This window comes from Pyrus communis, chromosome 1 (genome assembly GCF_041283825.1).
Source record: "Pyrus communis isolate YQ-2024b chromosome 1, ASM4128382v1, whole genome shotgun sequence".
In the NCBI taxonomy this organism is placed as follows: domain Eukaryota; kingdom Viridiplantae; phylum Streptophyta; class Magnoliopsida; order Rosales; family Rosaceae; genus Pyrus; species Pyrus communis.
In genome coordinates this window covers 10,308,203-10,321,959 of record NC_142565.1, presented here as the reverse complement: position 1 = coordinate 10,321,959, position 13,757 = coordinate 10,308,203, and the positions used below count along the sequence as shown (strand labels likewise).

General features: G+C 38.7%; 2 protein-coding genes across 2 annotated transcripts; both read left to right on the top strand.

Moving 5' to 3' along the window:
• Positions 1-2,070: 2,070 nt before the first annotated feature.
• On the top strand, positions 2,071-7,107 carry LOC137720428 (uncharacterized). Its single transcript, XM_068459496.2, has 5 exons — positions 2,071-2,701; positions 3,297-5,592; positions 5,858-5,918; positions 6,012-6,235; positions 6,655-7,107. Exons 1-5 carry the CDS (start codon positions 2,584-2,586, stop codon positions 6,707-6,709), a joined length of 2,754 nt encoding a protein of 917 aa, XP_068315597.2. The 5' UTR covers positions 2,071-2,583; the 3' UTR covers positions 6,710-7,107.
• Positions 7,108-9,637: 2,530 nt separating this feature from the next.
• LOC137720795 (protein trichome birefringence-like 25) lies at positions 9,638-12,325 on the top strand. The gene is made up of 3 exons (XM_068459905.2): positions 9,638-10,102; positions 10,324-10,601; positions 11,359-12,325. The coding sequence occupies exons 1-3, from the start codon at positions 9,805-9,807 to the stop codon at positions 12,142-12,144; spliced, it is 1,362 nt and encodes a 453-aa protein (XP_068316006.2). The 5' UTR covers positions 9,638-9,804; the 3' UTR covers positions 12,145-12,325.
• Positions 12,326-13,757: the final 1,432 nt, after the last annotated feature.

Sequence of the window (13,757 nt, the reverse complement as noted above, 5' to 3'; positions counted from 1 at the left end):
ATTTCTATGCATGACCAACCACCCATAAGCATTATAGTTTTATGGCATTCTTCTCTGTACTACGGTTTTATGATACTTCTCTTCACTTATAACTAAAAGATTTCATATTCGACTAACGTTTGCTTGGATTAGCCCAATTCTCATTCTCTTAAAGTAGAATATTGTTTTAGACTTGGATCTACCTCAATGGCAGTGTCACCCCGTGGTTGAATTCAATATCTAATTATGGTACAACACTTGTGTTCTTAGTCTTAAACAGAGGACTTTTGCTTGGTGGGGATTATTTGTTCCAGTAATTGTTTGTTTCTGTGTAATAATTCCGCTAACTTAATATAAGTTTATAATTTTGCTATAACTAGTTGTCTTGAATGTGTTTTCGGTCGTGCTATACAAATTTGTGTCCAAAATATATTAGCGGTAAGTCGAGGATTACATTTTTTTTTTTACTCTGTTGTGCATAATTCTCTCAATATCATATCAGCTTTGTGCCAACATTTGCCTTGGAATCAATGTTAGAACTCACCACTAGAAAACGTTACTTTATATTATAAATTGGGACCCTAACTTTGGATTGTGCCATTAGATTTCCAGCTTGCAATTGCGTTGCAACATACATCACACTTCATCTGAGCCACTGCAAACAATCATTCATTAAAACAACACCAATCTTTCTGTTTTCTTCTCAAATTTTTCATCTTGTTCATCAGTCACAATTGTCATCTCATCTGATCCAATTGGCTCAATAGTCAAATCTGGGCAGTTGAAGAGATGTGTGAGAGAGAGAGAGAGGAAGGAGTAGGGCCCACCTAGTCGTCAAGATGTAGAGTGGGGCCCACTGGGAGTAGAGAATCGGGGGGGGGGGGGGAGAGAGAGAGAGAGAGTAGTTAGAGTCAGAGAGTCTCTCACAAGACTTGTCAGAAAAACGCAGCTTATTATTTTCTCCTTTTTCTTTAATCTTCTTGTTTATTTTCACTTTCACATCGGCCAAAACAGTGCTTTTCTCTCTCCAGTCGCAACCAAGAAAAAGCCACGACCTGCAAAAGCACTTGTTGGAAAAAGGACGGATTAAAAACCCCAAATAAGAAAGTTAAAGAGAGGAACCGAATAAAGCTAAAGCACTTGAGCGCATATGAAAAAAAGTGGATTTGCTACTGCCATATTGCCAATCCTCTTTTTGCTTCTTTCGGTTTTTCTGCAATGGAATAAAATTTTAGGCTTATTTTAAGGCAACACCCTCTAAAATTCAGTTTCTCTCTCATTTTGCCCCTCAAAATTTAAATTTTCTCACTTAAAACCTTGAGACTCAATTCTTTTCTCAGATTCCCCCCCCCCCTTCTCTATTGTAAAAATCTGTTAACAATTCCGTTAAAAGGCTGATGTGGCACAAAGCGGGACCCACTTCTCATTATTATGTTTGAACTTCGAAGACCAATTATAAACTAATTAATAGGATTGGATACAATACCTACTATTAATACGATCATAATCTGAATGTCAAATATAATTTACGTGATATATGTATTTAATACAACCATTATCCGGTCGTTGAGATGGTAGCTATATATATTTTTTACGTGATATATATATATATATTTAATATAACCACTATCTGGTCGTTGAGATGGTAACTATATTAGATATATGTAAATATTGTAGCTAAATCCCTAATTATAATGTTTTTTTTTATATTTTTTCACAAAAAGTGGGAGTGTAAATAGTTTTATTTTATTTTATGAACAAAATATATTATCTACATTAAGGAAATTGGTGGACTTAGCCAAATCTCAAAACCCTCTAGCAATAATGTGGTTCAAACTTATCTTTGTGAGAATCGACCCTAAAACCTTTTATTTACAAACAAAAATATATCCTATTAGGCTGCAGTGCAGTACTGAGCATGAAGAGTGCAAATAGTTAAAAATCCAAAAATGTCAATGTTGAACGACGACACCAGACAAACGGCGACTGAAACGAAGTTAACTCGTCCCTCTCAAACGGCATCGTTCAGGAAAGCGTACTGTTGGAAATCGCGTTTTGCTAACGTTGGAAAACGGCCCTTACGCCTCCATCTTGGCGTGTTGCGTGCGATAGCAATTTTGGAGAAAAAACACAAAAAATGTGAAAAAGCAGAAGCATAAATCCACAGATTTTCTCAGAACACAAACACACATACGGGAATCTAATTTCTCACAAAACACTTCCATAAATTCTGAGCGTTTATATTTTCTTTTCCTTTCCTTTCCAGCTCATAGTTTTCCGGGAAAATATGTGTGTCCCCACCATAAAACCTCTCTCCCGTCAACTTCTCCAGCTCCCACCATTCCTTCTCCCCTGATTGGTTCCTAAGAAATTCTGCAAAAGAAAAAGAAAACCCACAAAAGAAAAAGAGGCTTCCTGTCTCTCTCCAGCTTTCTCTTACTTAAAACAAAAACCCATTTCACCATTGCAGCAGAACGACCCAAAGCTTTCTCATTTCCCTGAGCTGCTTTTTCTCTCTGGTTTTCTCGGCTGCCAAACATTGACTGGAAATAGTGTTTGATTTGTTGTTTTCTGGGTTTTTTTGGTGAGGTGGGTTATGAGCAAATGGGGGACTCGGCTGCTACAGTGAGGCTGGTTCGGTGCCCCAAGTGTGAGAATCTTCTTCCGGAGCTTGATGATTACGCTGTTTACCAGTGTGGTGGTTGTGGTGCTGTTCTTCGAGGTTTGCTTCTCCTTCTTCGTTTTCTTAATTTCGTTTTTAAGTTTTTGTAAATTTTTTAGTTAATGCAGTTGTTTGGTGGGGTTGGTGAGAAAACTGGGAAAAAGATAGAAACTTTACGTTTTGTGTCACATGATTCGTGTTGGGTTTCTGACCAAAATGTCAGTAACTTTGATTTTCTTTGCAACCAAACGGCTACCTTGTTCTTTGTTTTTATATGATGGTTGTGTTTTTTATTTTATAGAGGTCTGTGTTTTGGTTTATGTTATTGGAAATTTAGAAAAGGGAGTGAGATCAGGATTTACAATTTTTGGAATTTGTTATGGAATTAGACCCAAAAGAAAACCAAAATCCACACCAATGCTAATAATACTCAATCATTTGGATTTGTGGGGTTGAGACTATTAAACCCGAAAAACTGGATATTCATCTGTAGCTACATTGCTATCAACAATTTCATAGTGTAGGATCCTAATCTGAATTGCATTCTGTTTCGTGAGTTTTTTCTGCATCCAAGATATGCCAATTCCTTCTAGTTTTGAATTTATTTTCCGCTCGCTATATTGAGGATCGGATTGTTGTTTATACCGTTTTACAGCAAATAAAAAGAAGCAAGAGGGGGATACTTTGTTGGAGAAGTCAGACAAAGGGAGGGTTGGAGGAGTTTGTGCTAAATCAGACGATTCAGACAATAAAGGAATAGTTGTGTTGAGTGATGCTTCTGATTTGGATGTTAAGTCGGGTGTTGGTTCTTTGAGGTGTGATCAAAGGGATTTAGAGAAGGAAAATGTTAAAAATGCTGAGGTTGTTAGGAAGCAAGCGAAAGATGCAAGTGAGAACTGGTTTGTCGAGGATGGCGTTGATATGAGCATGAAAAGAGATGAATTGGAGAATGCTTCGGGAAGAGAACATGGAGATTTGAATTCCCAATTTGGTCCCATAAGTGCAAGTCGAAGATCGCAATGGATGGCAGATTGGCGAGCTCAAGAGAATGGTGAAAAGGAGGGAGTTCGAAGACATCAAAGAACTGATGTTGGAGGTATCAGGTCTTCAACTTCAACCTATCAAGACGAGGGCCCGTCAAATTACCATTTGGGTTCTTCGTGTAGGGGTGGGGAACCATTGAGAAAAAGTATTGTCCCCGATGAGGCAAACAGAGTTCTGTACCTTGAACATGACCGAGCCGAGCTTCTAAAGAAGCTGGATGAGCTGAGGGATCAACTTAGCCGGTCTTGTGATATGGTTGATAAGCCGAAAGAGAAAGCTCCTGTTGATGGGGGGATGGTTCCTCCAGATCCTTATGGTAGTTCTGACACTTCATATGCAGGTGTTTCTTCCGGGGCAAATAGGGCTTCGATGCAGTACTTTGGACCTGGTAAACCTGTCACAGCACATGCTCATTTCAATCACTTTCCAGAGCCATTTCCCTATACCAATGGCCATGAAATGCCTATGGCTAGCTTTTCTTCTACCATGCATAATTCAAACAATTTTCCTAGATATGGCGATCCTTTTGGATCCCACATGCACAGTGGAGCTCCTCATCCCTTTCCCAGGCAATACCAGCAACCATCGCTTCCATACTTCTCTGGACAGTATGCTGAAAACAATCCTGATCCATTTGAGCTTTACCCAAATAATGCATCGGTTCACCATCCTACTTGCCCTTGCTTCTGTTGCTATGACAATCACCGGAGGGGTTCAGTGCCAGTTCCACCCACTGCTTTCCACAATAAAAGGTTCCCTGATTTTCCTAGTAGTTCCATGTTCCATCCTGAAAACCCGGGGATGGTCGGTCCATATGATCACAATAAACCTCGGACTGTGATTCCTCCACCCTTTAATGTTTCGCAAACCCATACAAGATGGCCAAGTGACCTTAACCCCCAAATGGGAAGCTTTGTTCATCCCCGTCCAGAGAGGGTGGTGCCAACCAGTGGTGGCCGACGATGTCTTCCATTTTCTGGTGGTGCTCCATTTGTAACATGTAATAATTGCTTTGAAATTCTGCAGCTGCCCAAAAAAGTATTGCTTGCGGAAAAGAATAAACAGAAGGTGCGATGCGGGGCATGCTTTACTGTGATCGATTTTTCTGTTTCTAATAAGAAACTAGTTCTTTCTCATGCAGAAGCAAAGAAAAATCTGTCGGAAGTTAATAGCTTGAATGAGGTGGTCAATGACAGTACTTTACATTCACATGGCCATGTCACCCGGATCTATGCTCATTTCTCCTCTGATGATTATGATACTTCTGGCTATGATTTTCAGTCAATAGATAGAGAACCTGCGTTACCATCCACAGGCCCAAGTTTAACTGGTAGCAAGCCTCACGAGATGCAAAGCTTTCATTCTTCATCTCCCAGTACCTCTGAGGATGACAGCATCCCAGAAGCTCCAGTTCCTCCAAAAGAATTCACAAATTCTATTCAGCAGCCAATCAAAGGCACTTTTTCTCCGCCTCCTGCTGGTTCACCTCTAGAGGAACACTTTGAGTTCTCATCGAACAATCATGTGATAAACCGACTTGGGAAGGGAAACTGCAGTAGTCGTTCAGATCAAGAGAAGGTAAAGCCAAATAAGGTCACCTCGCGACAAAACTCTTTAAAGGAGACATCAGTAGCAACTGAGATGGAGGTATCATTTAATGAGTACTCCAACACTGGGGTTTCCCAAGATTCCTGGGATGCAAACAAAGAGGAGGATCAGCCAAGAACCAACAAAGGGAGCGATTCATTTATTACGAACTTTATTAAGAAGAGCTTCAGGGATTTTTCCAAATCAAATCAGACAAGTGGTGGGAGAAGTAATGTTTCGGTTAATGGGAATTTAATACCAGATCGTGTGCTCAAGAAGGCCGAAAAGATGGCTGGAACAGTCCATCCTGGACAATATTGGTAAGTGTACTAAACACATAGTGCATGTCTATGCATGATTACCTTGAATTATGCTTACAATCTGTTACTGCTCTTATATCCGTGAAAACAGATCAGTGCTTTGTAAGAAATATAAGATAATAGCTTGCCTACTTATAATAGCTTTTGGAAAAACTGGTAAACAAATACAATCATGGGATCACAAATAGCTTTATGTTGCAACTATAATCTCTCTCGCCTCCTCCATTTTACTCATGTCTTTGCCTTCATCAATTTCGAAATGCAGGTATGATTTCCGAGCTGGATTCTGGGGTGTCATGGGTGGCCCTGGTCTTGGCATCATTCCTGTAAGTTAAATTGATTTGACGCTAATATCAAATCCATAAGCGGTTATTTCTAGTTATTTGCTAATGTTAATGGAAAATTCTTTTCTTGTGCAGCCATTTATTGAAGAGTTCAATTATCCCATGCCTCAGAACTGTGCGGCTGGAGATACCGGTATTTTTGTGAATGGAAGGGAGCTTCACCATAAAGATTTGGATTTGCTGTCCAGTAGAGGACTTCCCACAACCAGAGATAGATCTTATATCATCGAGATCTCAGGGAGAGTCCTGGATGAGGATACTGGTGAAGAGCTTGATAGCCTTGGCAAGCTAGCCCCAACGTAAGCACTAACTATTTGATAGCCGTCTCATTTAGTTCTTTGTTAATTATCCAAGATAGTAAAATGTTGCTATTATAACCAAGAGCATATAGACATATTAAATCTTTATGTTGTCTTCTATCATGGACATGCGGTTTTCTGTGATGAATGGAACATGGAATGACAATGTGTTGAATATATTGGACATAGATAATCTAAGAACACATCTTTAACAGAAAATGTTCATGAGTTAACCACTTTGTGGTCAGCATCATTTATAGTTTTACGAATGATATTGTATGTTTTAGCCACTCTTTTTCCTGTTACCTGTACTGATTTAATGTAGTGATATTCATACCGTTTAATTCGTCTAATCTAAACTCTCCCTGGGAGCTTTTGGAATCTTCTAATGTTTCTTGCTTTGACAAAACTTTGAACAGAGTTGAGAAGGTAAAACGTGGATTTGGCATGAAGCTTCCAAGAGCAGCTGCATAATCAACATGTAGAAATCACTAACTTCATCCCTCGCGTGGAGATTCTCAAGTCATCCATCCCGAGCTGGAAAGTAAAATTATTGGGGAAAAAGGGGAAAGAAACCCGGTCGAGGAAAAATTCTTTGAAATGTTCTGCAGCTGCACAACATTGCAGATAACCGAAAATGAATGATAAGCTGTAGGATGCTCAGTAGGGTGCTTTTATCTGATATCTACAATAGCTGTTTTCTGGTTTGATTTGTTTAGTGCATGTAGATCATGCTAGTTTTCTTTCAGCTGCGACTCTTCATTTATTAATTTATGTAAATGGTTTGGTTTTCTGCTGTCTTGCTATTATAATGTATGAGGTTAGCGTTTATCTTGATCGTATATAAATTTGCCGGTAGCCATTTCTATTAATTTCAGTTTTTATCTGCAACATATCGGTTTCCTTTTTTGCCCCTGCATAAACAATTGGTGCTCGTCTCAAAATTATGAGCAAGGAGCTTGCAACTCAAATAGATAAGAACATTTATCTATGCACTCTAAATTCTGTGCTCGAATCCTCGCTCTTCCGGGAATAATAAAGTCTCAGTGGTTCAAGCAACTACCGACCTAATCGATTGTTAGCTTCTCAATCTGGCAAATGAAGGGCAGGGGGCAATCTTTGGGACCCCGAGAGAAAGCTGAAACAGGCCAAGCCAATCATTGGTTTGTCCAGCGCAAATGCACAAAGACGTAAGCAAGCCTCAGGACGCTTTGCAAATCCCATATGCAGTTTTGGTGGGCTCACCCTCATATCAGCCTATTGCTTAGAGCCCAGTACAAGGGCATACCAAAATAGGAAAATTCAGAATGGCCATTTGGAACTTATATATGAGAAATGACTTTTGTACTCACTTTTTAGTCGTTAGATTGAATAAATTATGAGACAATGAGGAGTATAGAAAGAGAAAATAAAAGTGCGCAAATTATTTCACTGTAAGAAAATGCTAACATCAGTCGTCTATCAACATTCACATGCATGTACTTTGTGAATCAACCTGTGTGCGTGCCATCTAACTGATGAAAATTATCTATCGAAAGAATCTTATGATGTTTAAATACATTACAATCATCTATCTCACCGACAATATCACTAAAGACAAGACATTAGTTGCAAGGTAGTTTCTCTTGCTAAGACTTGGTAAAGGACAATTCTGAAAGGACGGGGGGGTTGAAACTTGAATGCAATGCACTATGCATTGCAGTCTGCAGTATGCAGTTGGTAATAAAGCCAATTGACAAATGTGATTGATAGGAAAGCTCTTGAAAGCTTTCGCTTTCCCTACCATTAACCATCAGGACCAGACCAATCCCTAATTGGTCCCCCCACCCCACCCCACTTATATGAACCATCTAAAATATAAGTGTTAAATTAGATAAGTTCAATTCGTAATATACTTCAAAAAAAAAAAAAAAAAAGAAAACCACACAAATTGTTTGTGTTTTTATGGAAGGAAAACAGAAGAAATGCATGAATTCTAAATAATTCATTGTACTTAATCATTTCAAATTCATAATCTTGTTTCTAATTATTTAAAATACATGCTTCCAGCACTGCATTATACTACACAAAAGGTTGTATTTGTATGGAAAAAAGTAGAAGCATGTTTGGATTTGAATAACTCATTACCTAATATTATTTTATAATATAAATTTTTTTTTTAATGTGACAGTCGCACTGCTGAGCCGCCAATTAATAACATTAATTCAGGTATATATTACCAGTTAACATGATTAACTAGATAATTACGTGGATTAATTTACAAGTAATCATCCAGCAAAGAAAATAAAAAGACTTGGTAGCTAATCACCAAATGTGGTGTAATCAAGGTTGGCGACATTGAAAGAAAAGAAAAGAACAATATGATTCAGAAAAGTGCTCGACAGATGATGTAAAACAACTTAGGGTTTAAAGCCGCTCACACGTTTCAGCCAGCTATATTGGGATAATATAATAATGTACCAACTCCCATTTTACTAATCAAATTCAGGTGGGCAGTGCATGTCATGACTCGTGCATTGCAATTTGCAAACGAAAAATAAGACACAAAAAATGTTTGACTAATATATAGACCATTTTAGTGGTTGAGATGAATTTCAAACCCGTATTTCATATAACACGTCTTGAGTTTGATTCTTGTCATTAATGAATTGCAAGATGATGGTCATGGAGAGCTTGAAATGTCTTTGTAAGTCTTCTTGACTCCTAGAATGATGGACTGTTGTGGCGAAGCCACCAGCTAGTCTTTAAAAAAAAAAAAAAAAAAAGAATAAATTGACTAAGCACATTTAAATTGACTCCTGCAACCTCTAGAAAAGGGAAAGAATAATTAAAAACCACAAAAAAAAAATATATATATAGTTATTACTCATCATTAGTCTACAACATAATTGGTCCTATTTGTGAAGACATTTTTTGTCAACAGATTAAAATACAAAACGAATCATTTGTCCTGGATGATAAATAATTCTTTCCCTCGGTGTGAATTTAAATCGAGATTCCTAAATATATAGTAAATAATAGCAGTTTGCTAATAAAAGTGAAGCAAAAAACGTCATAGGATGTTTTATATAATTGCATTGTTTTGTCAACTCAAAGAATGTTGTTATGCTAAGTGTTGAAAACTTCAAAGAGTGGATTTAAACTGAATTCTCACATTCTAACATGGTAACAAAACATGCAATTTACATGTTGAGTTTTGACTCTCACACGTGTTCTCACACCGCTTATTACGTGCAGGGAGTGTGGATTTCATGTGAAAAATTAAATTCTTGCATAATAAGCTTTATGCAACTCACAACACGTCTCTATGTATTAGGCAGACATTACCCACCTAAATCCTAATTATCAACACAAAACAACATATTTTCTTCCTAAAACTAAAACCTCATTTTTGGTTTGGTTTTTTTTTTTTTTTTTTTTTTTTTTTTTTTTTGGGCTCAAAATTTGGTTTATTTTGCTGCAAAACAAAAACCACCGATTTCATCACTTCTGTTTCTTTTTCATATTCTTGAAATTCTCCTCTCTCTCTCTCTCTCTCTCTCTCTCTCTCTCTCTCTGTGACCTCTGAGATGAAGGAAACGAGGGTTGAATCGAAACCAATATTGTCATTCCACAAAAACAACCATGTATTTGTTAAGTTTGCAGTCTGTTTTGTCTTAGTTGGTCTCGCTTTTCGACTCTTGTTTTCCGATTCTGCACTTTCTATCGGCTTAAATTTACCAGTAGAGCCACCTTCTCTTGCAGCTGCAGACCAGCAAGAAACAGAATCCTCCTCCTCTGCTTCTGATTCTTCTTTATTTCCTGTCCAAACTCAAAACTCTACAATTGTTGATTTTCCTGGAAATAACTCTCAAACATATGACAATGGTAAGTATTTTCTTTTATTTATGTCCCTGTTTTGGTGTTTTTGTTCGGTTGAAACCACATGCATCAACGCGAAAATCCAAATCAGACAAAGATATTTTTTTATGCAAGCGATATTCTACGCTATACTAAATTCATCTAAACTACGGTGATGGAGATTCGAATTTTATACAGTTTTAGTATGCAACTGATTTATTCACTTTTACTAAATAATGTTGTTGCAGTAAAGTGTGACCTTTTTACTGGAGATTGGGTACCAGACCCATCAGGTGCAAGATACACTAACGAAAGCTGCCATGCGATGGAATCTCATCAGAATTGTATGAAGAACGGTCGCCCCGATTCCGAGTACTTTTACTGGAGGTGGAATCCAAGAGACTGTGAGCTACCCAAGTTCAATCCGCAGAGTTTTCTTGCTACGATGAGGAACAAATCATGGGCCTTCATTGGCGATTCGATTTCGCGTAACCATGTCCAGTCATTGCTTTGCATTCTCTCTCAGGTACACTCCAAACTCGAAAACTAGCTTATGTTTACCGAATCTATATGCTTTAGATCTACTAAACTCTGTTGATTTTGCTTTGCACTTCCAATTAACCGCAGTAGCGGCTCACACTAAGTTTCCACTTTGTTGGACGCGGCCTTAAGCTCGAATCTCATGGACGACTGTTGCAATAAAAAGACGTTTAAAAGAATCATTTCACTTTCTAATGAAACCTTAGCCACTTTTTCTCTTTGGAAATTGCATGGAAGTTTGGATCAAAATTAGGTTGTGGATTACAGCTGAACTTTTATGGCGACCATTGCTTTTTAATTGGTTGTAGAGTCATTTTCGTAGCTGGTTTACCAACTATGTGGGATCATAATTGTTTCAATTTGAACCTCGTTTAGGGAACGTTAATGATTGATTACTGATGTATGATTAGCTCCTAGAGATTTCAAAGTTTCCATCGAAGCCCTGAAGATTAAAGAAAAGTTCTTCCCTGCCTCGGTTTCCCTATCTCACTCTTCCTCGCGCTTCTCATGTGAGCTCGGGAAAAGAGGTTGGAAGATGGGGATAGGGAAACCAGGGCAGGGAAGTTTCTCTTGTATGTACCGACCCCATAGCGGTTGATATGTTTGGACTGTATAATTCCGGTGTAGATACAGGACCTACCATGATCTGACATTCTTGTAGATTGCATATCTTCTTTGCTGGCTTTCCATTTTCTGGTCGCAAATGATAATATTGATCACAATTCGGTGGTCATGTCCTACAGGTGGAGCAAGCTGTTGAAGTATACCATGACAAAGAATACAGGTCCAAAAGATGGCTTTTCCCCTCTTACAACTTCACCCTTTCGGTAATTTGGACTCCGTTTCTCGTCAAAGCGGGTATTTTCGAAGACATGAATGGAGTTTCTACTTCCGAAATCCAGCTTTATCTTGACGAGCTCGACAAGACATGGACTGATCAGTATAGCAGCTTGGATTATGTGGTGATTGCCGGAGGGAAATGGTTTCTAAAGACTGCAATTTACCATGAAAACAACACGGTCAGTGGCTGCCATTACTGTCCCGGAAAGAACTTGACAGAGTTAGGGTTTGAGTACGCATATCGCAATGCCCTCCGTCTGGTTTTCAATTTCATCACCCGTTCGGATCATAAAGCGTTTGTTCTCTTGCGAACCACCACACCCGACCACTTTGAGAATGGAGAGTGGTTCAGTGGGGGGTATTGCAATAGATCAGTGCCATTCAAAGAGGGTGAGGTTGATATAAGAGATGTCGATGATGCAATGCGAAATATCGAGCTGGAAGAATTCGAGAAGGCTGCAGCCGAAGGATCGGAGAAGGGAGTAAACTTTAAACTACTGGACACAACCTACCTTTCACTACTGAGACCTGATGGGCACCCAGGTCCATACAGGCAGTTCCAGCCATTTGCAAAGGATAAGAATGCCAAAGTTCAGAATGATTGCCTACATTGGTGCTTGCCCGGGCCAATAGACTCTTGGAATGATTTGGTTATGGAATTGTTGGTCAATGGCGAAAAATATCGATGATCGAACGCCTGGCTTATAAAGTCTTGCAGCTGTGGTTTGTCCTGTGATCAAATCTGTGCCTAAAACAACAGGCGCGACGCTGACCCGCAATCCATGAAATGTAGAAAGGCTTTGCTAAGGAAAAAAGTGAAATTGCATGTAAACATATTTATTCTTTTACAATGTCAAATTCTTTGGCCAAGCTGCAAAACTTCATACCCTTTTGTATTACCACAGAGCATATATATGAAACTATAAATCTCACAGAAAAATCCCATTTCTGTAAAACTTATGTAGCTACCACTGCTGGAAAGAAGAACGCAAAACTCCACACAAGTTCATCGTTAAGAAGCTATTTACAACTTACAGTTCTCCCTGCCTCAAAACTACTAGCACCATGTAAAGAAAGACCATTGCACCTTACTCCTCTATAGTTCAGAGAGCTCTTGGCTAGCATCACGCTGCCATAGGGCAGCGCAGATCGGCAGTTCACCAGTGTTTCTCTTCTTTATACAAGAACCGAACTTAGAATCTGCCGTTCAGCCATACCCACGCCACTCGAGCTAAACCTCATGGTCACTTACAGGACCAAAATGTCTATTTGCATCATATAAGTACTACTCAAATCCAATGAAACTACTAATAAACAAAAATTGAAATGAGCATGATAACAAATGCAATGGAATTTGATTGGTTCTTCTCAGCTTGAAAAGCAAGCAAACGTCAAGACAACCGAGAATGCATATTCCAGGAAATTTAACTCCACAACCTTAAATCAGAACTCACATTTCAATTCTGGATTATTGAACTAACAAGCCATGTCGGAAACTGCAGCATCACCACAATTTTACAGAACAACAAATAAAGACAGAAAGTGAAAAGCTTGGGTTACATTGAAAAGGCAGCTCTTTCACCTTCCTCCTCTTACTTGCTTGAAGTGGATGCATCTGCATTCCTTGGCTTCGGCTTCAGAAATCGATCCTGCGTAATTTAACATGTAAATTATAATGCTCACGTCCCTAATCAAGTTCAGCAAAAATGCAACATAACCCACACACACATATTGAACTACAGCAAGCTACACACACAAACACATATATTGAACTACAGCAAGCTAGAACTGGGCAAGCTAAAATACTGATTTAAGTCTCATTTGGCAGGAATTTAGGCATATTAAACACACCCAGATGCGCAAATCGATGGAAATTGCATAAACCTGAAATTCGTAAAACTTGAATTAAGAAAATGAAGCTCTGAAACCCTGGAATTTTTTTCCCACCCGAAGGAGCAGGATCTAGACACATAAATCAAAACCCAATAGGCTCATTTGATGACTCGATACTTTAACACAAATCGTGGATTTGAAACAAAGAAACATTCGAATTGATGAATCTGAAATTCTATAAGATAAAATAAAAATTGAAGAGATGAATAAATAAAAGGGGAAATTACGTTATCGTAGAAGATGAAGTGGGCTACGACGACGGTGCCTACTATGCCCCCCAAGATCGCTACGGGTCCCGTCAACAGACTCCATTTCCTGTATATCATTTTCTTCCTTTTCTTCTTCTTCTTCTTCTCCTCCTCCTTCTTCCCTTCTCTCGATGAACCTCAGGTCTCTGGTAAGCTTTTGT